This window comes from Drosophila navojoa, chromosome X (genome assembly GCF_054131105.1).
Source record: "Drosophila navojoa isolate 15081-1374.11 chromosome X, UAZ_NAV_1.0, whole genome shotgun sequence".
Lineage (NCBI taxonomy): Eukaryota > Metazoa > Arthropoda > Insecta > Diptera > Drosophilidae > Drosophila > Drosophila navojoa.
The window spans coordinates 4,626,478-4,653,610 of NC_142895.1; the positions used below are offsets into that span (position 1 = coordinate 4,626,478).

At 38.8% G+C, this 27,133-nt stretch overlaps 1 protein-coding gene across 10 annotated transcripts in view; it reads left to right on the forward strand.

The window, feature by feature from the left end:
- The first annotated feature begins 1,891 nt into the window (after positions 1-1,891).
- Positions 1,892-27,133, forward strand: part of SK (small conductance calcium-activated potassium channel) — a 94,031-nt gene continuing 68,789 nt past the window's right edge. For 6 of the 10 annotated variants that reach the window (XM_089263192.1, XM_089263199.1, XM_089263200.1 and 3 more), the window contains exons 1-3: positions 1,893-2,015; positions 2,431-2,887; positions 20,399-21,556. In XM_089263192.1, the coding sequence (XP_089119318.1) occupies positions 20,399-21,556 (1,158 nt within the window). In that variant the 5' untranslated portion in view covers positions 1,893-2,015; positions 2,431-2,887. Of the gene's footprint in view, positions 2,016-2,430; positions 2,888-20,398; positions 21,557-27,133 lie in introns of all 10 variants that reach the window. The other 4 variants (XM_089263195.1, XM_089263197.1, XM_089263198.1 and 1 more) reach the window with 1 other exon arrangement.

The window sequence follows — 27,133 nt, forward strand, 5'->3', positions numbered from 1 at the left end:
AACACTTTTCAGACAACTTCATGTTTTTGATTGATTTTTGCTTTCATTCAATTTCAGCAAAAACATAAATATTATGACGATGAAGAAAACTTCATTAAAGAGCTCCAAAAATCAAACTTATTTTGATGATAAATAAGTTAATGAAAGATTACGAAGGAAGTGCAAGTAAATTGAATGTAATTATCGGAGAACACAATACAGATATCTTTCAATAGAGGAGATCTTCGAATAGAGAATCTTAATCTAGTTCATCTAGATCAGATATTAAATTAGGTCTTATATTATCCATTCATATCGCATAAGAGTATACAAAAATGTCTTCTTTAGCTATCTGGCTTAGTCTTTAGTCTAAGGAGTAAAAATTATATGCCCAATATACTCTCTGAACTGCACTCGCTGAACAAGTATATTTAATCATGATATTTTCGCTTTAAGGATATTTATATAGTATATATTTAGAAAGTTTTCCTAAAGCAATGACCTGTTATGTGTATTAGCGGTAAATGTTCCTGTGGCTTTGTGTGTGTGTGTGTGGCTGAGTGTGGCCTGTGAAGTCAGCAGGCCAAAGCATAAGTTCATATAACTCTGAAAGTTTTTTGCTTTCGCTCTTCATTTTCGTTTATTTTTTTTGTTTTAGTTTTTTGGCATTTTTGTTTTTTTTTTTTCGTTTTTGTTATTGCAATAAACATCATTTTCATAATGCTAAAAGACAGCTACAATCAAGAAAAACAATGTGAAATCAATGTGAGCGCACACACACAAACACACACACATATACATGCATGTATATATGTACATATTTGTTTGCACTTGTGTGTTAGACGATAAAAGTTGATTCGTGCCAGCTTGGAGCAGTAACCAAAAAAAAAAAAAAAAAGTCAACGGCAAAGAATAAAAAAAACGCATACAAAACAATGTGAATGTGAATGTGAAATGCGAATATACCAAAAACAACAATCAACAATCAACAACCAAACGCCGTTAGCGACAGGAGCGGCATCTCACCAATCCCGCTAACCCTGCCAACAACAACAACAGCAGCAGCAGTAGCAGCAATAAAAACAAAAAGCAAAAAAATAACGGAACCATAAATTTATCATTACAGCAGTAGCAAGCAGTAGCAGCACCAACACCAGCAGCAATCGCCGCAGCAGCAGCAGCAACTACCTCAACACTGCAGCATGTGCCCAAAGTAACACACACACACACATACACACACCCACTGAAGGTGGGCGCAGCACCGACGTAGCCGGTGACGCAACGGAACTGCGGGAACCATGCATGTGCTAAAGCATGCAGGAGAGAAAGGGAGATGGCAGGGGTATGGCTGCGTGCTGTTGCAGAGAGCGAGCGGAGCTGCGCGGAAAGGGGACGAACAGAGGAACGACAAGCGACGACGCGTCGTTTTGACTGACAGCGAGACTCCCGGACTGTGTGTGTGTGTATGCGTGTGTATGAGTGAGTGTGTGTGTGCTGCTTGCCTGCTGTTCCCAGTGCTGCTTTGGCATGCACTCGACGATGCCGACGCTTCGTTGCTTTTTGGGCTTTTGGTGTGAGGGAGCGAGAGAGAGAGAGAGAGAGAGAGTAAGAGAGCGAGAGAGGGGAAGAGAGAAGTGAGAGAGCGGTGCGCCGTTTACATATGAAAATTGGGCATGGCTAAAGGAGCCCGACCCGGACCCAGGCACTGGGCCACGGGAACGAACAACTTAAACGAAGCAAAAACCGAAGCGTCAGCGCACACGGCCGGCTGGTCGGGTAGGTAGGTAGATGGCGCTGGCTAGCTTGCTGGCTGGGTGGGTGGCTCTTGGGTTAGGTTTGGCTGACTGCCTGGCAGCGGGTGAATGCGCGCTGCCAACGTCAGCAGCGACGCGTCGCTGTGTTGTCGTTGCTACGTGTATACACGCGGTGCCGAGCAACAAATTGAGTCAGTATCGCACAAACAACACTAACGGAAACATCAACGTGCAAAGCGAGGACGGACAGACGTTTTCTGTCTCGACTGTCTCACTGTGCGTGTATGTGCGACTGTGTGTGCATGTGCGTGTGCGTGTGCGTGTGTTGTTACTTTTGGCATTTGCATTTGGACAAACGCGTGCAAGTTGTTGTTGTAATCGCCAGCAAACAATACGCAGCAGCAGCATAAAGAGCATACAACAGCAGCACAATCAAAAGAAACAACACGAACAAGAACAGCAGCAAGTTAGAAGAATACAACAACAACAATAACATCAGACAATATTGCAACTCTAAAAATAGCAAGCGAGCGGCAAACTTCGCCGTTGCTTTCAACTTTTTTTTTGTACTTTTTTTTTGGGTTAGTTTTTGTTGTACTTTTTGTCGGATTTCTTTTCGTCTGCTCATTTGCGCGTCGAATGCATTTGAGCAATGCAAAAATATATCAATTCTGTTTTTTTTTGTCCCGTTGTTCAGCGAGCAAGTGGAAAAAGTATAAAAGTCAGTGACAAGCGAAATGTGCATACAGCAACAGCAGCAGCAGCAGCAGCAACAGCAGCAGCAGCAGCAACAGTAGCAGCAGCAGCAGCAGCAGCAGCGGCAGCAGCTGCTGTAACAGCAACAGCTTTCAATTGATGTTGCTCTAGCTAGCCATATCGCCTAAAAGAATATCTATAATATCTGGCTTACACATGCTCATGCTTCGATGGCAATATGCACGAGCAGCAGCTACAGCAGCAACAGCGACAGCAGCAGCAACATTTCTGACAGCAGTCGCATGCAAAATATTGCCGTTATTCATAAGCAAGCAGCAGCAGCAACTATTGCTAACTAAAATAGCAACAACCACAACGACAACAACAGCAGCAGCAGCAGCAGCAACAGCAACAACAACATCAACGAATATTGCAACCAGACGCCGCAGACTATCAAAGTGGGTACCGTTAACTGCAGACAGACACACACACACACATATATACACATATGTTTTATGTATGCACTATATATATATATATATAATGTATGCTAGTTTAACCAACAAAACTGCAGCCAAGTGCAAACATCAGCAGCAACAGCAACAACAACAACAACAGCAGTTGTCCGTTAAGCGCGTTTTCTAAATGAGTTATGTACTCATGTACACACACACATACATAGATCTGCCTGCATATATGCATTTACATATATATACATACATACACACACATATATATACACATTTGTATGTATGTATTCGTATGCATTGGGGCATTGGCATTTGCGCAGCATTGTGGCATGCAGAGCTCGAGTTAACCACAAACACAATATACACAATTCCAAAAAGCAACCAAAAAAACAGTCACAATGTTGCAATCGGGCGTAACCGACTGCATGATACCCTCTCACGATTGTTCGAGTGCAAGCTAGAGCCTGCTCTCCCAGTTAACTGTTAAACTTTACCACTAGAGGCAAAGTTATTGAAGATCAAGTGTCCTGACACGCCCACAAGAGGCATATAAAGCAACATATTGCTGGAAAAGCTTAAGAATAAACACGAAGAAACATGAATCTACTACATATATTCGATCTTGAGTTGTCATTACGAGCATATATTTGTATAATCCCATTTGAAATTACTAGTAATAGTTAATTTAGTCGGAAGGACAGACGGACGGCTAGATAGATAGTTGGATAGATAGAGATACGAGCAGACAAATGACCCAATATACCCCTTTTGATATCATTGGCGTGTATGCAAACCCTCAGCAACTATATATGTATGTATGTATGTATGTATGTGCCCCTCTGCCCACCCCACCCCCTCTACCCCATGCGTCCCTCAGCTGAAGTGCTTGGCAATCTGGACAAAAAGCTTTTCGTGTCAGCCACAGATCCTGGGCCCGAGTGTTGTGCTAGCGTAAGCTAGCTTATTGCCAATGCGATAACACAGGAGGGGGTCACACACCAAGAGGCCGACGGGGGGGTGGGGTAGGGGCATAGTTGGGAGTTGGTAGCGAGAGAAATAATAACGGTATATACTCGATGCAATTGTCGCTATAAATGCCATTGTCGCATTTCAACATTTATTATTTTCTTACATTGTTCGAGAGTCGAGTATTCACTGTACTTTCAAATTTTTGAATCAATATATCAACATGCATATATGTATGTACGTATGTATGTATGTATGCATATAGCTCTCAGGCTAGTTAAAAGTTCATGCTCAAGTTACAGTTACTTGGCAAAGTTTTTGTTCTGCTCTTTCTCCAGATTTTGTTTTTTGTTATTTTCTCTGGGCAACATGTCTAAATGGCTTTTTACTGTTTGGCTTTTATTTCCTTCTTGTTTCATGTAAGTTCGTCATTTTTATTCGAAATTTCTTTTCATATTGTTTAAGCAAAGCGTTTGGTTGGCTTTGCTAAAGCTTCCCTTCAAGTCGAAAGCCTTTTTTGAGTCTGACAAAACGATTTTTTCTCTCTCTTTATTTTTTTTTTTGTAGCTCTTCAGTAAATGCAGCTTTTAAATATTTAACAAGCAGTTAGTTTGCTTGTCAGCTCTTAGCTGCGCAGATTTGTTTGAATTTCTTGCAAAAAAAAAAAAAAAATGTTCAATTGAATTAGTTGTTCAAGCGAACACGGGAACTTAATCACTGAATCTTGAATCTTGAATGATTCGGTTCAGCTCAGTGCTTTGATTGATTGAATTAATCATGAACCAAATGTATTAAGTGCTTCAGTTGTTCATGAGCTAGTGGAACTATCAACTAATGCTGTGCACTGGCTGTGGAACAAATGAATAATTGATGTATAATGTGTGAGCAGTTCGTGAGCAGCTCTATGGAACTAGTTCATGAACAATACTCAAGGATTTGCTATTCGACTGCTCATTGAACGTTTCAAGGACTCTTGAGCAGTTCGTGAGCAGCTCTATGGAACTAGTTCATGAACAATACTCAAGGCTTTGCTATTCGACTGCTCATTGAACGTTTCGAGGACTCTTGAGCGAAGTTGTTGAGTTCACTGGTTCATGAACTAGTAGTTCTTCTGTCCTATTCATAGGGAACTGAACAAGTTTGAGCATGCACAGCTGAACTAATTCATGAGCGAGCCAAACGCCCTATAATAACTAATCTGAACTGAGTCATATATGCTCATCTGAGTGTTATCTCAGTTGGGTCTCCGATCATTGTTATTGCTCTCGCTTTCAGCATGAAAACTCATAATAAAATAGATGATTTTCACATGTGGAATCGAAACACTTAAACGAAATATACAAATATATAAATATTTCAATTCGTACATCAAGATATTTACAGATATTTATATATGTTTTCAACATTTGCTTGAGTTAATGGAATGATTCCCTAGTGTAAACAAAGATCTGATATTTGATTTTACGTTACGTTTTAATGATGCTCCGCGCATTTTTCTTTCACTCTTCGCGGCAATATCAATCATAATATGATTTTTGTTTATATCGTTTATCGAAATATCTCGATTTATACAAATTGCTGTTCGCCTGATGAGTTTATCGAAATATTTATGCGATTCCATTTGATTGTGGAATCGAACAACGAAATCATTCAACGTCTGCATTGCTCGGACTTTGACCCATGGCAATGGGAGACCAAGAAGACAAAGAAAGGAGTCATACGACTCAGCTTTGGGTGCGAGGCGCAGTGCATAAATATTCCATATAGAATCGCCAGCTCCTAAGTGCAGAGTCTGTTAATTAACAGCTGTAATTGCAAGGGCGGCAGCTGCATATCGGATTTCCATTAAAATTTCTCACGCAGATGCGAACAGTAACTGCATTAGCCAGCAATCGCTGACAGCAATGATTGAGTGCGAGAGCCGTAGCTAACGCCAACAGTTAACCGTAACTATGAATAGCTACCCGTTACAGTTATATCTATGGTACTTCTAACAGCAATTGCTAATAGCATCATCAATAGGTGTACATAACGGCATCAGTTGATGTCAGCAATCGGTAATTGGAATCGCTAACGGCAACAGCTAGCAGCAATCGGCAACAGCAATTACCAACAGCAGCATCAATAGATAATTGCAGTGGAAATCGTCTACAGCAATTGCTGAGTGCAATCGCCAGGAGCAATAACATCACTTCGTTGCAGTAATTGCTATTTAACAGCAAAGTCTTACAGCAACAGATAGCAGCAGCTAGGTGTTGCCATTACCGTCAATAGTTAACAGTAATTGATATTGGCTGATGGGTTAGAGTCATCGTTACTAATAATAGCTACATAGAAGAATAGCTAACAGCAATTGTTAATGGTTTTAGTTGACATTGAAAATTAAAATCTGCGAGTAGCAGCAATTTCGTACAGCAAGAGCTAACAGCAACAGCAGCAACAGCAGCAGCAACAGCAGCAGCAACAGCAGCAGCAGCAACAGCAGCAGCAGCAGCAGCAGCAGCAGCAGCAGCAGCAGCAGCAGCAGCAGCAGCAGCAGCAGCAGCAGCTAACAGCAACAGCAATTCTTAGTAGCTTTAGCTAACATGAAAGCTTAACATCTGTGAGTAACAGCAATTTCGTGCTACAACAGCTAGCAGCAACAGCTAGCAGCAACAGCTAATAGCAACAGTTAACAGCAACAGTTAACAGCAACAGTTAACAGCAACAGCAACATCAACAGCTAACAGCAACAGCTACTAGCAACAGCTAGCAGCAACAGCAACAGCAACAGCTACTAGCAACAGCTACCAGCCACAGCTAACAGCAACATCAACAGCAACAGCAACAGTTAACAGCAATTTATAGTGGCTTTAGTTAACATATAAAACTAACATATCTGAGTAACATCAATGTCGTACTACAACAGCTAGCAGCGAAATTTAACAGCAACAGCCAACAACAACAGCTAACAGCAACAGCTAACAGCAATTTATAGTGGCTTTAGTTGACATATAAAACTAGCATATCTAAGTAACATCAACACCTAACAGCAACAGTTAACAGCTACAACTAACAGCAACAACAACAGCCAACAGCAACAGTTAACAGCTAGCAGCAACAGCAACAGCAATTTCTACAATTTCAGACAGCAATGGCTAGAGCATTTCTAGCATATTCTGAATTCAGATTCCGATTTTGATTCTGATTCGGATTCTATTTAAAAGCGAAAGCGCATTAAATTTCCGTTTTTATGACAATTGTAAAAGATGTTGCAAAAATATAAAAACATTTTGCTTTGCCGCAAAGACTCGAGCGAAATTCGCTTTCATTTGCCAAACGTGCAGCTAGCTAAATGTGGTTGAACTTATTTAGCGAGTTCGCTGCATTTCGACAAATGCATTGATATATATATATATATACTTATATATATATATATTATATATATATCTATATATATAGAACTGCAATTCAGGAATTTGCCATAAATAGCACCCGGCGAGCTGTTCCCGATGCACCGGCCTATGGGACTTTATCTGTCTCGCTCTACGGCAACATACAGAGAGAGAGAGAGAGAGAGAGAGAGAGAGAGGGAGCTTGCTCTCGTACATGTCTCCCAGATGTATATATGTACAAATATGTATGTGTATAGGTATATGCATTTAGGTATTTCCTATATGTTTGCCTTAATTAAGAGCGAAGTTCATTTTTATGGTCTGTTTGTGAATTTTAAGTAGATTTTTTTTGTGTTTTTATAGCTTACGTGTTATTTATTTGTGTTGCTTTTTGGAATACCTGTGCTCCAAAGGGCATTATAAATGTTTAATGCCATATGCAACACTCTTAATGTATATGAGATTGATGTTGAAGTATTTTTGTATGACATGAAATTTATGTGTGTATGGAATTTTAAGAGCTCAACTGGATGGAGAGAGATATCATGATAGCTCATATAGTGGATTTGTTTATTTAAAGTATATATATGCTCTAAAATACAGTTATATACAGTTATATACTGGCGTATGAAGTTTAAAAGAGTTGTCCTTAGATATTTTATCTATCTATCGTAGATCCTCTTGCTTTAAGATCAAGTTATTTTCAAGCCTTTCCTGGAATTGATCAAAGTTTTTGATACATGTAATTAGCTAGAGCTATAATCTAACATAATCTACATAACTGTACCACCACCAAAATACTGTTAAAGTATATACAGCTCAAAAATATTCCACTCTTAGCTTGTTCTTCCCATATTTTATTTTCAGTATATATAATTAGCTTGCAATCGAGAGTATCTGTCAGTCGGTCATACCGGAATCAGTTCCAAAAATGTGTTTTGCTCTTCACCATAAAACTTCTTCAAAGGGAATCGCATATTCGACTAGTCGAACTACGCGCAATATTTACAGAGCTCCAATTGGAATTTTCCAGAATGTAAAATTGAATTTGATATTTATTTACGTTGAAGTCATCTCTGTAATTTTTAATCGTCTGCCTCTGCCGCTGGTTAATGAACAGAAAAGCGCAATTAATGCAAAATGTAATCAATCATTCGGTTCACTTAGCTCACGGCCTTCGCTCGCACTCGCATTGGCACTCGCACTCTCACTTTTATTCCCATCCTTGATGGAATAGAGCATATGGCAACGTTTTTAATCTGGTATGGATTTCAGAGCTCATTACGAATAGCCTAAATGCTGTACTAGCGGAGGCGGGGTGTGGCTTCAATACTACAGTATTTAGGGTATTCGTAATTTCGGCCTATCCATATAGAGCCTTGGGCCTACAAGTAGAAGTAGTCTTTGATTCATTTAACATTTTCCCATTGGATTAATTTTTGATATGAAATACTATAAAGTAAATACTTTCCTATGGAAAATATTTCTGTAGAATAATATTGGAAGGCCAAGAAATGGGCTTACGAGCCGAAACTTAAGTCGGATGGAAAGCTGAGACTGAAAAGCTGGCAGATCTATTCTGATAGTGGTTATTTCAGGGGGTATACTTCATGATCTATTCTGATAGAGGTTATCTCACGGGGTATACTTAATGATGGCATTCAAACTGGAATGATTATCGTATTACTTAAGGTTCAGAGGAACCTATAACGAAAAAGTCTGTAGCTCTTATTGGTTCTCAGATCGAAACGTTCCTATATATGGACAGATAAACGGACGGACAGTTACACGGACACACAAAGAAACTGACGGATGGATATACGGCCGGACAGACAAACAGACCGGGAGGTTTTAATCGACTCAGCTCTTTGCCCTGATCAAGAGTATGTATACTCTGTGAGTTCTGCCACGCCTCTGTCTGTCTCTTTAACCAAAGCCCAATTGCATTTCAGTATATCTGAAATGTATGCACATTTAGTTTGGGATAGCTCAAAAATCTGCTGTATAAATAAATATATTATTATATATTATATTATATTATGATAAATTTAGTCTACTTGATGATTATATCAAAACTTTGCGCATTTAAAGCTGTCCAAAAATGATATAAACTTTACTTACACGACTTATATAAGATATGTGAAAAAGCTCAGATTTTACGATTCTAGAATTACGAGCTATATCTGGTTGTCTATATACATGTATATATACATACATATATACTTATGTATGCCCATTTATGCAGTTACCTTGTGTTTGGGCCAAGTTGAAGTAGTTTTCTTCTTCTTCTTCTTCTTCATGTAGAATGAATGTTAATGTTAATGTTGATGTTAAATGCGCAAACGTTTAGTTATCGATTAGGCAAAACAGTTTATTAATAATGTTAGTTTGTTTTGTGGGTTTACCCTAATTGATTTACACAAAACAAAGAGAGCAAACAAAGAATAGAGAGAGAGGGAGAGAGAGAGAGGGGGAGAGAGAGAGAGAGAGGAAGAGAAACAAAAAAAAAGACAAAACTTTGTGTTAACTTTTCATAAGGTAATTTGGCTAAGTTCCTTAACAGAGTGACTGTGCGAGTGTGTGTGTGTATTGAGGCAATATTGATGTGTCGTATATGAACATATATACATATATATATGTATATGTATGTAACATCTGCTGATTTTTGGCGCGTTCATTGATTGATTTTACGTTTGGCTGCAGCTACTTCAAAAAAAAAAACTCAGATAATATATCCATATATATACTATACTCACATTTCAGGTCTGTGTGTCTGTGTGTGCGTGTGTATAAAACATTTATACAGTTCGTGTAGTCAATTTACATCCGAGTCCATCACTGGGCCGTTGTCTCTCTCCCATCAATGTCAAGCCAATGAACCCAAATCTTTATTGCCAGGCTACCAGCACATAAATTTATTCAATTTTTCGCTCTCTCTTCTTCAACCAAGAGGCGTGGCACACCCACTATACGTGTGTGTGTGTGTGTGTACCCTTTATGTTTGACTGTGTGTGTGTTTTGGGTATGCTACATAGATGCGTCTTTTGCTTTCTGTTTGTTTTGTTAGCAAAATATTGCAAACAACGTAAGGAAGTTGCGTAAATACGTTAGGCGGCACGACTTATAGATACCCTGTTAAATGTCATAGATATATATGGCGATATCTTCGAATGGGCTTTTGAGTTTGCTAAAAGTTTATAGCTCTACGGCGGATTTCTATGAAGTGCCCATATGAGAGGTAGAAGGTATATATGTATGTCTATGTATATCTATGGCTTTACGTAAGTTTAATATATATATTACTACAGATCTTTTGGATATTAAAATCCTTGGGTTAAGGTAGATTATCATATATATACGTATACCCACATATTTTCTGGTTTCCCAGTCAATCTGTTTTATAAATCCTTACGGATTTCTAGTTCCTTGGGTATGCCTCCTCATAAGCGACAAATTCTCACACCCTCAGAGTTTCCAGCCTCTCATCCTTTTGGAGCATGCTTCCAACTACAGGGTATAGATAAGATGCTTTGTATATATTTCATATATATATTCACATAGATATTTATTCAATTAGAAAGCAAAATGATGAAATGGGCAAATCGTTTATGACTCAGTGCCGACGCTCGGCGCTACATAATGCTAAGTACATGCTCTTCAGTGAGCCTCCCCCGAGCGAACCGCCTGTACCACCTGGCCCTTGCCCCATGTTCCATTTCCCATTTCCCCATTTCCCCATTTCTCATTTCTCGTTTCTCATTTCCCATTTCCCATTTCTCAGACCATAGTCAGAATTCAAGCGAAATATCTTTATAATGGCGGCATGTGTTATTATTGTTTTCAAGATAAATATGTATACATATGACATATAAGTAAATATCTGTGTGTGTATGTGGAACGGCATATGCATGCATATACGTATGTATGTGGGTGTGGGTGTGGGTGTGTACACACAGTATGGATATAGATCTATCTCGACAGTTGTCACGATTAGACAATGTCAAACTGTCTGTCTAAATCTATTTTCTTTTTTCGCCTTTAACGTATGTCATTTCAATTTCAGTTCGAATTTCTGGGCATGAACAGCAAAGTAAATTACTTTGGCACAACCTTTTGTGTGTTTCACAATCTATCTGTGTGTGTGTGTGTGTGTCTGTGTGCTTATATAGTAGTATATTATAAAAGTATTATATGTAGATGAATGCACAGCTCTTGGCTGTAGGGCAATTCTAAGTAGCATTCCCGTTGATGCTTTCATTAACTTGACATCAGTTGCCCTACTCACTCTCTATCCCCGGTCTCCCACTCTCTCTCTGTCTCTCTCTTTGATACCTCTCCACCACTAACCAATCATCCAAACTGAGCGAAAAGTCCTTTGTGTGCTCGACCCCCATCGAAAATGTCAGTTTTTTTGGCATTGTATTTGAGTTAGGCGAAGGTTAGGGGGGGAAGGGCTTCGCATTTATAATATAAAAGATATTGTAGCTTACAGAGAGAAAGAGAGAGAGAGCGAGAGAGAGCGAGAGATAGACAGACATTGAGAGAGAGGGAAAGGGAAGGTCAATCAAATGATGCAAAATAATGGTACCTTCATCATCTTGTTGACTTTTGGCTAAAGCAAAGCAAAGCAAAGCATAAAATGCTCAACAGCTCTGTGATAGATATATCTAATTTTAAGTTCAGTACGTCTTTATCAACCAGCTGACCCCTCATCTGACATCGCCTTCGCAGGAGCACAGAGATCTGAGCTACTGGATAACTTGGGATTGGATGGAAACTAAAAAGTTGTAGAAAGCTGATTAAATCGATGACAAAACATAAATTTCTGCTAAGCCTTTGAGAGCTGTTTAGAAAGCGAGAGAAAGTGGGGGTGTGGGGTGGTAGAATTGGTAAAAGGGAAATATTCTATTAATTTTTGAAGGGTTGAGATACAGAAAACAATAATTGAATAATTGAACTGATGAAATTCATGAAATAAATTTTGAAAGCTGCGAGAGGGAGAAGGTGGGAGAAGGAGAGAGATACAGAGTGACAGGGAGAGAGAGAGAGTGAGAGCGATAGATAGAGATAGAGAGGGAGAAACAGAGAAAGAGGGAGATAGTTAGAGAGAGTTAGTGAGATAGAAAGAGAGCGCGAGAAAGGGAAAGAGAAAGTTAGAGAGAGTTTGTAATAGAACGAGCGAGAGAGAGAGACAGTGAAGAATAAACTTTGAAAGTGGCGAGAGGGATGATGATAGATAGAGAACGAGAGAGTTACAGCGATATGGAGAGAGAGAGAGAGAGTGTGAGAACGAGAGAGTTACAGAGATATATATTTACGGAGAGAGAGAAACAGAGAGAGCTACAGAGAAAGAGGAAAAATTAACTGCAAGGATTTCATATATATATATATATATATAGTATAATTTAGTCTTTCTCTAACTCAACTTTCTCTAATTCAACTCTCGAAGCTTTGAGGATCTATAGAGAGAGAGAGAGAGAGAAGATATTGCTGTACAATTTGAACTTCTTCAATGCTTCTCACTTTCCTATTAGACTTGCATCTACTACCTCTACTTCTCTCATTACGCTATAGTCTCTTTTTACTTGCTCTTACATCTCTGTTTTCCCATTATGAGTATTTGCATTCCACATTCTGTGAATTTTCCACTTACTTTTCTTCGCCGCGCTGCTTCGTTTACAATAATATCTGCTTATTTTCACTTAAGAATTTGTCCACACTCTGACACTCCTCTGCCCTACACCTTCTTAGCTACTTAGGCTAGGAAAGGTTTTTCTGGTTTCATTCTGTCATGCCTAGCACAATATTGAGGTTAGACTCTTTTGTTTGGTTTGCCGTTTTTTGCGCTGCGGAACGCCTTAAATGATGTTTGGACTCGTTTCACTTATTCAGAAGTTCTTACGACGTTTCTTGCTGCTCCTCGACTTGGCTCTTCCCGTGACTTTTTCGTACTTTCCTGCACTCTCATTATTTCTGTTTGTTTACTTGGTGCGACACGTGGACACGCTTCCACCTACTTAGCTACTTAACTTCTCGTGAGTTCTCGCAAGTTTCTCTCTGTGGCGAGGTTGCTTCGCAGTCGACCTTTCGTTTCGACATCGACATCGACACTTTGCATTGCATAAAATGACGTCTGAAAACATTTGTTCTCCTTTCGCTTCTCCCTTCAGCCCAATGCTGTCCGGGTGGCTTTTGTCATCGCTTCCTGCCGTAGTTCTTCCACAATGGCCGCTCTGACGTCAGCCGCAGAGTCCTTAGTCCGAATGGGCGTTAGGTAACTGGCTTATAAAAGGCATTTGGTTGTCGCTCTGGCTCTGGCTCTGGCTCTCGTTCTGGTTCTGCCTGTAACTTATCCATTCGTTATGGCCGTCCTTTTGACGCTTGACGAATGCAACGAGGTCGAGCCGGAGCGAAGGCAGCAAAAAAAAAAAAAATAAATGCGAATACAATTTTAATTTCGCTTTTTTTTTTTTTTTACTTTTATAAACTGACGGATCAAATTGTTGGCCAAGCTTTGGCCAAGTTAACGATTTTCTTGCTGCTTGCTTAGCTCCATAATGAATTTATATATATATATATACCTGTATATATATATATGTGTATATAGAGGGGTATGTTGGGGTCAGTCCTTGCACAAAGCTCAGCCAGCGCTCGGAACCTGATTTTGAGTTGTGCAATAAATTTTTATCTCTACATGCGAACGTCGAATCGCTGGAGCAACGAGAATTGGGGCATGGGACACGGATTTGGGCTTTTGGCAGGGGGGCGGGACGGTGCGACAGGGACAGTCACAGGGACAGGGACAGAGACAGAGATTGGCGCACGTGGAAACAAGGTGGGATAGGCTGAGAATGGAACTTGGCCAAGTCGCATGCGGTGGGTCTAGAGCAGCGATGTGGGCGGTGCGTAGGTAGGGGTAGGGTAGGGGCACACGAGGCAGAGAGGGTAGAGAGGGCGGAGAAGGGTACTCAGAGAGTGGAAGGGGATTTCGGGTAAAGAGGGAACTGGCAAGGCCAGTAAAGGCACGGAAGGATGGTAGGAGGGGGTAGCGGGTCGGAGCAGGAGCAGGAGGAGGAGCAGGAGGAGGAGCACAGACGCGTAGGCCGCTGGGGCAAACAGAGAGAAGAAACAGATCGAGTCTAAGGCTGGGGGCGTAAACGGCCTCAGGGTCGCCAGTGGGCGCTGCGTGGGCGGTGTGGGGTACTCCGGCTCGCAGGAGGCGTTGTCCGGAATTGTGGCCAGGCCATTAAACAAGGCTATCAGGTTTGAATGGGCAAACCTGAAGCAGCTATTACACAATAGATTTTTTTTTTCGTTGCTTTTGTTTTTCACTTATTTTTTGTTTTTTCTTTACTTTTATTTTGCGTTTTGTTTTTTCCGGCGTTTTGCTCTCGTCTCTTATTTTGTTTTGTTCTCGTTGTTGTTTGTCCGCTTCGGACACGCGCCCATGTGTCCTGTGCGCTGTGATCGCAGTTGTCGCCGAGTTGTTTTATTGTTATTGGCCTGTTCTCGGCGCTGTGTGTATTGGTGTGGCATGTTTTTAACGCCAACTGCTGAATGACATCTGGGTCACCTGGCCAACTGGCGCATAACTTATCCACACTTTAGCCACATGTACCGTGGCTTCCGTGCACGAGGTCAACCACAGGCATTCATTGTTCGAATTTGTCCCGGTTTGTCGTTCGCTAAAACAATTTATGGACACACCGCCACTGAAATGGGCATCTCTGCTCGCCCAACAGCATATCCTCAGCATTTACCCAATAGCTGAGCAAAGAGTGCCTAACAAATTGAGCGACTACATCAAAGTATAGGCAGCCACGTGAGGGGGGGCGGGGACTCGTTCACTTTTATCCCGAGCTTTAAGGCTTTAACCCTGCACACAAATCCGATGTCAAGTAATTTGGGAAATAATCTGTAGGAACATGAGAACGTTTAGCTGTAAATCTTTGCATCTTCATTCGCATGTGCCGATGTACCTAAGCTTATCGGCATTAATGTACCTATGTACATGTATGTATATGTGCTAGTGTACCATAAGTATTTCTGCTTCTATGCGTCTATGAATCAAGGGAAATATGTATCTGCTTTCCCATATACTTTCATTTGCATAAGTACCTATCGAAATATAGGCATATAGACATATTGGTACATATATATTTTTAAATATGTTTGAATACACCGTGATTATAAACAATATAATAAACAATAAACAATATATATATATATATATATATATATATATATATATATATATAAATATATGTATATATACATATTTGTGTACCTATATTTGTACTCATGTATCTATCGTACATACATATGTACCATATTCATATGAACCCATGTACCTACATATATATAAATATATACATATGCAACCATACATTACACATGCACCTGTATAACATTTTTAGGTACTTATTTACTTATACATATATAAGTTTCTACATGTTTACCTATGCATACACTATACTTAAATACCTCTTTACATATGTACCTTTGCATATATGTACCTATGCATATTCTATACCTATGTACCTCTACACAAATGTACCTTTGAGTATATGCATGAGTATGAGTATACCTATATACCTCTATAAGTACCTTTGTATATATGTACCCATGTACACATACATATGTACCATTGTATACCTCTATATCTTAGTATATATGCATACGTATATCTATGTACACATATACATATATGTAGGTACCTATGCATACACTATGTACTACCATGTACCTCCATACATATATATGTGTCCATGTACCTTAATCATATGTACCTAAATCTGTGTGTATCCATGCACCTAGACAAACAGGTATACTTATACAGACATATATACATACTATGTACCTACATATACATATACCTTTATATACCTACATATAGACCCCTCTGTAAACTCCCTTTTCTTTTTATATGCATACAACCAGTTTCAGACCTATCTATCTATAAAGCTTTCTACATATGTATATTTACATTTTCATATTCGTTCACTCAGTTTTCTAGAATCCAGAGCAACCCATAGATTGCCATTATAAGCTTGCCTGAAGTAACTGTAAATATGAAACAGCTATCGTATATATAAATTGATTCATCGTGTGTCTGCCTTAACAATAAATGTAATTTGCAATTATTTCTCAAATATCCTATGAAAATTACTTTGTTTACTTTAGTCCTCAGTTAATGAGGCAATTGTAAAATTCCGAAACTTCTGTCGCCTCAGCAAAGTATTACGTACATCTATTTACATAGACGCGTGTGTGTGTGTGTATTTACTGTCATAATAATATTGTTTAATTTTTGTTGGTCAACCCCAAGCCATCCATTGCCCCCAGCAGCTCCTCCCGCTCGACCTGTCATAATTTAACCGACAATGCAATCAATATGAGACCGACCGTGCCACAGCCAACAATTTTAATGAGTCGTACTTTTATTTTCACTCTCTATATAATCTGTATACCTGTTTATTAGTTCAAGTTCAAGCGAGTATATCTATATCTATATCTATATCTATATCTATATCTATATCTATATCTATATCTATAGCGAGATCGAGAGCGAGAGCGAGAGCGAGAGCTAGAGCGATAGCGAGAGCGAGAGCGAGAGCTATATCTATAGCGAGAGCTAGAGCTCGAGAGCTATAGCGAGAGCTATAGCGAGAGCTATATCTAGAGATCTATATCTATATCTATATCTATATCTATATCTATATCTATATCTATATCTATATCTATATCTATATCTATATCTATATCTATATCTATATCTATATCGAGATCTATAGCGATAGCTATAGCGATAGCTATATCTATAGCGAGAGCTATATAGAGCTATAGCGAGATATCTATATCTATATCTATATCTATATCTATATCTATATCTATATCTATATCTATATCTATATCTATATCTATATCTATATCTATATCATAATCTATATCTATATCTATATCTATATCTTATATATATTGAAGTTTGGGAAATTGAATTTTCTTCTCTAACGCCAGATGCAGGTGCACTATGCTACACACTGGCAACACTGGCCGCCAGTGTTGGTTAGCAAAAAATTTTAACCCAATTTGTTGCCACAATTGTCAGACAATGGATTGACTCGCCGCGAAGCTCAAGGGAGCGGGCAACTGGGAGCGAATTAGAACTTGGGAGTTCAATTGGGCGGCGACTATTATTAGCGGCACGCTCGCCATGCCAACGTGTGACTGACTGTCGTAGGCAAGGCAGGGACTGGGACTGCGACTGGGACTGTGGCTGGAGCAGGGGCAGAGGCTGGGGTTGGGGCTGGGTGTGGTTGGGCTTGGGTTTGGTTGGTCTGCGCAGGTGTTTCGACTTTTTTCTATTTCGTGTCGCTCATGTCCCAAGACTCATGTCCTCAGTGTCACTGTTACTGTAATTGTGCTACTGTTATTGTTGCCATTGCCATTGCCGTTGCCCTTGCCACTACCGTTACCGTTGGCGTCGCCATTGCCGTTACTGCCACCAGTCAATTCCCCGTGTCGAAACAGTACAATTGCTCAAGGCAACACTAATAAGCACAATGGTAAACAAAGAGGTTTAAAGCTACACACACATACACACATACATACATACATATATATTTATAGAGGTGCCGCCCCCATAGCCTCCATTTGAAATGTATTTCAAAATATATATGATATATTTCACTAGTTAGGTTCATTAAGTTTGGCGTCCATCGAGTTTGTTTCACTTTAATGAAGTACAGCAGTCGATTACAATATTCCTGTAATCGATTACACGATTAATCATAACAGTTATCTATCATATTGAATGCGATTAGACCCATTGATAATATTGATTAAGATAGCACATTATTTGTAACGATTATAGCTATTATTATTACGATTACATTGATAACGATTGCAGTGATCGATAGTAGCTATCGATTAAGTTTAAGTAAACAACATTTATCGAATTTGCTGATGTTTTTGTTCATTAATTACATATATTTCGATTGCACTGTATATTATTACAGTTATCGATAACATTGTGCATGCATTTGTTATCGATTTATTGATACATCCAACTATTGCAGCGAATGAGCATATTCATTAAAATGATACTTATCGATTATGGCAATAGATGTGCGCTATCGGTACATTAAACGCCAAACCTCTTACGATAGTACCAATAGCGATTGCTTGATATCGATTGTAATCCTGTTAACTTTATTGGGAGCTGTTCAAATTATCGATTTACTATGAAAGAGAGTAAAATATGACCCACATATAAATGTTACCGTGCCTCACCGACAAACGCCTCACATTCCCAAATATCGATTTACAAAAAGAAAAAAAAACGAAAACGAAAAAATATAAAATAAATAAAGAGGAAACAACATTAACTATAATTAAATTTAAACGACGCTGGTGAACAGCAAAATTATACGTGCGATGGCTTAATAGCTGGCCGTATTCATTTACATACACACATACATACATACGTACATACATACATGTATGTGTGTGCCTAATTATGCCTCTTTAAGCGCCTTTTATAGGGTATTATAGCCGAAAATGATGGCTGTTGTTCTACTATTGATTTTGTTTTATGGTTAGATTGACTTGAAACCCATTTCAAATTAGTTTTTCGTGGCATCCACATAAAAAAAACGAAAATAAAATAAATAAAACCAGCTGAGCTAGCCGCAACCCTCTGAATCACCTGCACCACCTGGACCACGTGCACCCCCCTTGAACCGTTTAAACCACTTCCGCCCCATCGACAACATCGAACTGTCAATTTGTGGGCTTTGAGCCGCAGTCAGCCAAGCGACTAACCAATCCAGCCAAGCCGTCATAGCTTGCATATCAAATATAGAAATGCCTAGCACACACACACACACACACACACACACACATTGCTTAAGCTCATGTGCGTGAGTTCATGTTTGCATTTCAATGTTTGCCATCCTGTAGGTGTGCGGTCATCAAGTTTTCCAGCTCAGCGGTCTTAGCTAGGCAAACATACATACCTATAAGCCCACACACACACACACACACACGTACACCTCTGACCAACTGCCCTTGCATACCCACGTAGTACGTCTAGCTAGGCTTAGTTTTGTACACGTGCTTCGCGTTCGTATCTAAAAACTGTTTGCCGTTATCTCTTTGCTTTTGGCTGTTGCTTAAACTTTGCGAAAGCTTTGTCTAATTCTGGCCAGCGCTTTTTTTTTCACCGCTAAGTTCTTAAGTAGAAAGCTTTAGCTTCCTTAAGAATGTGCTGGGTGAAAGAGCTGAGCATTTCAATGAGTATTTAAAGAGTTGAGTTGAGTGTAAAGAGGGTATTTGCTAGTCGAGTTTATCTATTGCATTGCTTACAAGAATTATCTAGTTTTCTTTGAATATTTATTATGCATGCATTTGCATGCACTGTTGTTATTGTTGTTGTTTACAGGGTATTTGCGATTTTATACTGTTTGAGGATCTCATTGATGTACATATACAGGGTATTTGTTAGTCGAGCCTTTTGCAAACTAGCTCAATTTAAATATTTTCTATAATAGTTAAGAACCTTAGGCTACTTTCTTATCTGTTTGTTGTTTACAGGGTATCTGCTAGTCGAGTTTTCTTCAAGAAAAGTTTAGAGTATGATCAAAACGCTCCGAATTTAAAGCCTCTTTAGATTTTAAAGTGTTAAGTCCTATATATATAATAATAATTATTTACAGGGTATTTTTAGTGAATTCATTTTATTATATATAGTTCTAAAATGTAACCTAAATATCAACAGGATGCTCGTAGTCCTCAGCTATTAAGCTTCTCAACACTCAATAGATATCCATTTGTAATCTTTGTGTCAAGTACAGGGTAGCTGTTAGTCGAGACCTCAGGCATATCAGCTAGAGCTCCTGTAAACCAGAGTTTGAATAATGAAAACAGTTTGAAGTGCTCTAGAATCACATGTCACACAACTTGCGCTGTTGCCTCTAGGGTATTCGCTAGTCGAGCTACACGTCAAACACAAAATGCTCAGAGTTGCAAATGTAATTGAAGCTATTCTATGAGGAGCATAAATCTTTGGTATATCTTCTTAAATCATGATTTTTGATATTACAGGGTATTCTTATGCATATTTCCAATTGATAAATGGCTTTTTTTTTGCCCATTGCAGATGTCAATTCAAAAGCTAAACGATAATACGAACTCGGGCTATGTTAGCTCCGAGGAGACGGACTCCCTGCTCGTATCGAATGCCACAAAGGGGGGCGGACGTACCGCGCTGCTGCGTCAGGTGAAGAGCAGCTCGGCAAATGGACCAACCACAAACAATATGGCTTCCACGTCCGGTGGCAAACCGACGCTGATGCGTCAGGATCGCACTTCCACATATCTAACCAGTCCGCAGCAATCGCAGCAGCTGCGCATGGGCTCCGAGGAGAGTATGCGCGGCGGCTGCATTGGCCATCTCGAGGACATCGAACAGGGGCTGGGCCGGCAGGCGGCATGCACCACCAATGTGCCCGACATTGAGGTACACGAAGAGGACCAAGAACTCACACAGAACACATCAACAACAACAACAATATCGGCAACGACCAGTGTGGCTGGCACATCGCAGCAGACCAAACAGCAGCAGCAGCAGCAACCAATCGAACAACAACAGCAACAACAACAACAACAACAACAACAACAGAAACCAACCATATCAATTATGAATTTAGGCAGCGGCACTGGCTCGAGCCATCCCAATCTGGGCACATCATCATATCAGAATCTATCGTCGAGCATACCGCCGAGTGCGCCGAGTCGATGTCGCGCCTGTCGCAATTGCAGTCGTCGTGCATCGACCACGCCCATCTCGACGGGGGCACAAATCGATAGATCCGCATCGCGAGATAGCGTCAAAAGTGCCTATCAGCCAATCAATCTAAGCAGCTCCATGGCCATATGCATATCAAATTCAACGCTGCAACAGCAGCAACAACAGCAACAACAACAGCAACAACAGCAACAGCAACAGCAGCAGCAACAGCAACAACAATTGCTGCTGCATCAGCAACAATTGCAACTGCATCACTATCAACAGCCGCAGGTGCCGCCCGTTTTGATTACCTCATCGCCAACGAACGGCTCCCGGATAATTAGGCAAAGCTCACAGCCGGAATCGAGCAGCACGGCGATTTGCTGCGGCACGCACAGCTCCTGCGGCCATTCGCACACCGTGCCGAACGTGTCGCTGAAGCAGCTGCGGGAGAGCACACAGGATGGCATTGCGGGCATTGCGGCCGATTCCCTGAGGATCAACGGCGGCATGCGTCCGTTCAAGCAGGTGAGCATTGAGTGCCGTACTATCGCCACCCAATATCTCTCTCTCTCTCTATCTATCTATGTCTATCTCTATATCTATGTCTGTCTCTGTCTAGATAGATATGCATATATACATATGTGTATAGATATATCGTAATGCCAGCCAAATAATGGCTGCTAGGGCACACACATATGTATAATCCGAACATTGAATGAATCAATAAGCGTTAGAACCCATCTCTAACAACACCTCCATCCCCACCCTGAACCCTGTCTCTCTCTGTCTCCCTCTCGTTCTATATGAATATATAAATATATATATATGTATTTATGTCTCTATGTATTTGGTGTACACTGTACTACATAGCGCACTTGATGTTATGTGTTACACACCCCAAAATCTCAGCCTGTTAATCTCTATAGTTGCCAGTGAGCCTTAGAGATGGACAATCTATCGCTAGAGCTAAACGATGTACGATGTAGGACCATTTATCTATACTCAGTTTCAGTTTCCTTTCTTTTCATTCAGAGTTATTTTTCAGATGAAATCATCGATAGTTATCGATAGTTAAACATTGACTGACAAGCTAGAGTGTATCCAGCTTTCAGTTTAATTTCCCGTATATAGGTTGCATTTGAGAATGAGTCAAATATTCAGCCGTGATACCAACTATCGATAACTATCGAAAAATATACATAGCTTAGTACTAAGACCTTTTTGAAGTATTAGCTTTGATCGATTTAAGTTACAAGTCCATTGAACACCTTTCACAGCTATCGATAACTATCGATATTTTAGTCCGTACCGTGAATAGAATCGAACGTGTTGATGCTCAAGGTATTTTTTTGAATATATTTTGTCTAACATTTACTTTGATTCAATAGTACACATATCGACAAAAAGTATCGATAGTTTAGTAAATTCTAATATATTACCGAGTTATCGAATGTACTCCATCTCGCTGTTTTCCTATAATTACTCTTGTAGTTACTGCTATTTATGCTAAAAACTTTCGATTACAATCACAATTAATCGTATATCGATAGTTTAATAGTTGCGTAATTTTTTTTGTCAAGTTGTGTTAAATGAAGTTAATTATTTTAATATTTGATAAACATTTTCTATTAACATTATCGACAGCTATTTATATATATTTATTTAGTCCTATGATATGTTATCGATTTCCTTGACATTATGATATTGCTGTTTGTAGTTAGATTTATATGAATATATACAGATGTGTATTAAATAATATTAAAATATAGTTATCAATCGATAATTGTTGATATGATCGATAACTATGTTATCTCAAGCCGCGCCCATTCAAACTGTTTTGCCTAAGCGAAAGTCCAAGCTTGTTAAGCAAACAATTTGAATAATTTATCTCTTGCACGTGGCTATACGTACGTACATACATATCTATATCTATATCTATGTCTATATCTATGCGTACATGCCCGTAGTATTCGATAAATCGATATTCAATTATTCATCAATAATAAGTTTACCTTTTTAATTAGTTTCCATTCACAGTTTGTCGCCTTAAGTACTTGACATTCGACATGAGTTCTCATTGCCAGCAATTGATTTTCATGCCTTAAGTACTTAAGCATTTCGAATTTTCCACTTTACATTTTCCACAATTTTTCCGTTTTTCCATTTTTTTTCTTTCATATTTTTTGGTTTCCTGTTTCTTTACGCTTTGATTCGTTGCTGTCGCTTTTCGCGCTCCCAAATCCAATTAGTGAAAATCAATATTGCGCATACGCCGCATTGGCTCAATTATTATTAATTATTATTATTATTATATGAGAATCGGCGAGGCGAGGCGAGGCGAGCGCGAGGCGCGAAACACCGAGATAATAGTAAATCAAACATGACAAATTGCCCATTAAAACAACATCTGAAATGCCCAATTGATTATGCATTTGCACACGTATTAACAGCCGTATAGCTACGTACGTACGTACGTATTCATTCATATACATATAAACGTAGCATAGAAATTCTCTTTAAATTGTCACTTTTATGTATGTGAGATATACAACTGAGAGATATATAATATATATAGATTTACTATATATACTATATATGTATATATATGTATATATATTATATATTTATAGCTGCGGCCACACACGTAGCCGTCATTAAATATAAATGCGCTCTTTCTGACTGTTGACTGTTGCTGTTGGCTAGAGGGAGGGGGCTGAAGGGGTCGTGGGGCCGCAGCGAAATGTTAACGCCACTAAATATAGACCAATAATTAGTATTGTAATTAATATCAATAAATTGTCGACAATGTCTGAGCTACATCTTACCTATATATACATATATTTGTATATATAAATATATAAATATAAAGTTTTACACTGAGAGCAAAAGTCTAGCGACTTCTTATCATATTGATAGGGTGTGCCGGGTAGATATATTCGCAAAGTCCTCTCAAAATCTATCAAATACTTCCACAAACCTTAGCTGCGCTCCTCACACGCCATATCCCTTGCTCTCTCTTTCAACCCATTGTCAGAGAGAGTGAGAGGTGAAAATAGATGGATTGATTACGAGAGTAATTCAATTCCAGTTTTAATAGAATTTGAAAACTTGATTTCGGCTCAAATCGAGTTTTGTCAGCCGCAAGGCACACTTCTTTCTCGCAGTGTATTCGTATAGCTATCTAGCTATCTATGTATATATATATATTCCTGCTTGCTTCACGGCTCGTCCGTTTGACCTTAAAATGATTGATGATTATTTTCACTCTTTGACATTTGCTGTCGCGTTTTTATCTTTATTATATTCGTTGTTTTTGTTGTATATTTTTTGGTGTTTCTGTTTTTTTTTTTTTTTTTTTTTTTGTTGTTGTCCAGCCTTGTTGACGCTGTAGATAATTGACACTTTGTACAGCTAGGTGCTGCCGTGGTGTGGAGCAGGGGCAGCCGGGGGGAAGCCGATGGTTGGAGCGGTCTCTACGAGGGGGCGTGGCGCTGGCAAAGTCCGGCAGAGCCGTTAAACGGGCATAAAAAGCTTTAAAAAAATATAAAAAAGGAGCGAGCCAGAGAGAAAGAGAGAGAGAGGAAGAGAAAAAACCAGAACAACTTGGACAAAGCTAATGGCCTACGATAATAATGTATATATGTATATATATATATATATATATATATATATATATATATATATATGTATATATAAAGATATAAAGTGCTCGGACCTAGCCGCAATGAAAATATCCTGTAACCAATTGCAGCTAGTTGAACAGGGCATATCGTTTTAGTGCAGGAGTCAATATATGTTATATATATATATATATATATATATATATGCGGTATATATGGTATATAAATATGGTCTATATAGAGTAGGTGTCATATATGCATATACTTTATAACATCAAGGACTTGACTTGCCGTCTAGTTAGTGCTGTCTTCAGATCTGTCTATATAGTCTTTAGTTTCTTTCAAATTTTTATCAATCTATGGATAATAAATACACTTACTTATAAACTTCACCCTGCCCTGTAAAGTCCATACTTTTTACCCCATAGAAGTTGTGAAATATGGCGCAGGATATTAGCCAGGAGAATAGTCTAGGGTATCAGCCAGTCGAGCATTTACCAAAAAGTTAGCATTTGCTGGGAATAAAGCTTTTATTAGTTATAGCATATCAAGGCAGCTAAGCATCGTTAGTTAACTAATTAACGACTACTACTATTACTACTACTACTAACTAACTAATATACTAACTAAACGATATTCTAAATTGCTGATAGCCAGGATAACTGTCAGTTGGGCATAGCCAAGTGGCTTTTGTTTTGTTTGGCTTTTTTTTTTTGTTTAAATAACTTTTGCATACATTTGGCTTAAAAGCTTTAAGCTTTCCATTTTAAGTCCTGCGCTAAGCGGTCGCACCACTCTCAGCAGCCATAGCCCCCCCTTCCCCGCACCCACACACACACACACAAATACGCGCACATAAATTTTGTATGCAATTTAAAGTACTGGCAAGCCATAAATAAATACTTAACTATGCATAACTGCGCGTGTGTGCGTGTGTTTGTGTGTGTGTGGTGTGTGCACGAGAGCTTTGACTGTTTACGCGCCTGCGAGCTTTTGGACGCGAAAGCTTCGACAACTTTTACAGCTTAGCTGCTTTCATGATTTGAAAAGCTTTTCACTTAATTATGCAACACAAAAACTTTCATTCATTCATTCGCTGCTATAAGTGTGTGTGTGTGTGCGCGTGTGTTTAGACTGCGTGTATGCGTGTGTGTGTGTGCGCTCAAACTTTTCAAGCGTGTGCAAAGCTGAAGGATTTAGTCAGTTGTAAACATTTATATGATAATTATATATAGTTTAGCTAAAAACTTTGACTGTAAGAAATAGATACATATATATATGTATATATATATAGGCTTATGGATATATGTATGTATATACATATTTATATATAGATAGAGTTCAGCTCAAGCAAAAAGGGTCAACTTTTATCTGAAAATAAACGTTGAACCTTTTTATCTGTTGCTTAGCCAAAGCGGATGTATTTTAAAGCCAAGTTAGGGTACATTCGTTGGGTATGCTCGACTTGCAGTTACTCTGCACTTGAAGCTGTGCTGGTAGTTCGATTGAATTGTAATATTGAAGTGTGTCAAAGCTCAAGTTAAGATTTAATATTTCAAGTACCTTTTGATTGAGCTAGGCTAGGGCTACGGGGTTAAAGTATCCAAAAATTAAGAGAAATTAAATTTTGTTCAATATTTTAATCACCATTTTATGTTTTCCAAGCTAAATCGCAAAATCGAATATCGATTATCGATAGATATTTAAGAAACCAAATTATCAATTTGTCTTCAGGGTAGACAAGGCAGTCATATACGTACATATATTGAAAATCTCAAAGCTCTCAGACAGACAACAGGCAAGGCAGACAGAAATATAGACGGGAATGCGAGTGGGTAGATAAATGGATAGACGCATAGATAGACAGGCGAACTAATAGCGCTAATTGCCACAGTTGTAGATGTCGATCAACAGTTTATATAAATTTTGTGGGATCATCCATCAGGCCAAAGAGATGAATATATGTTTAAATCAATCAAAGATAAATGTTTGTTCATATAAAAAAATATCGTTTATATCATTGTGGTACCATATATACATATATTTATATGTAAATATATTTAACTTAAGTCTTAACTAGTTCGATATTGAGTATTTATTATATGAACTGCTTTTTATATTACATATGTAGACCATAATTGGTATTTCTAGAGAGCTCTTACATATGGAGCTAATTAATTCTACATTAAAATATCTGTTATATATTGAAATCAATATATCTTTTATACATAACTGTTATACATTATATAAATATCATATCTGTTATATATCTGTTATACTTACCTTTAATATATATAAACGAATATAATATCTCTTATACACAACTGTTATACGTAACTGTTATACTAGCTATACTGTGCAATGTTCACTATTAAAAATGAGCTCCCATTTCATTTAACCTATGTATATGCCCTAAATATATATATATCCTCCCCTTTAATATTTCTCCCCTCTCCCTCAAGTAACTAATTAAATTAACTAC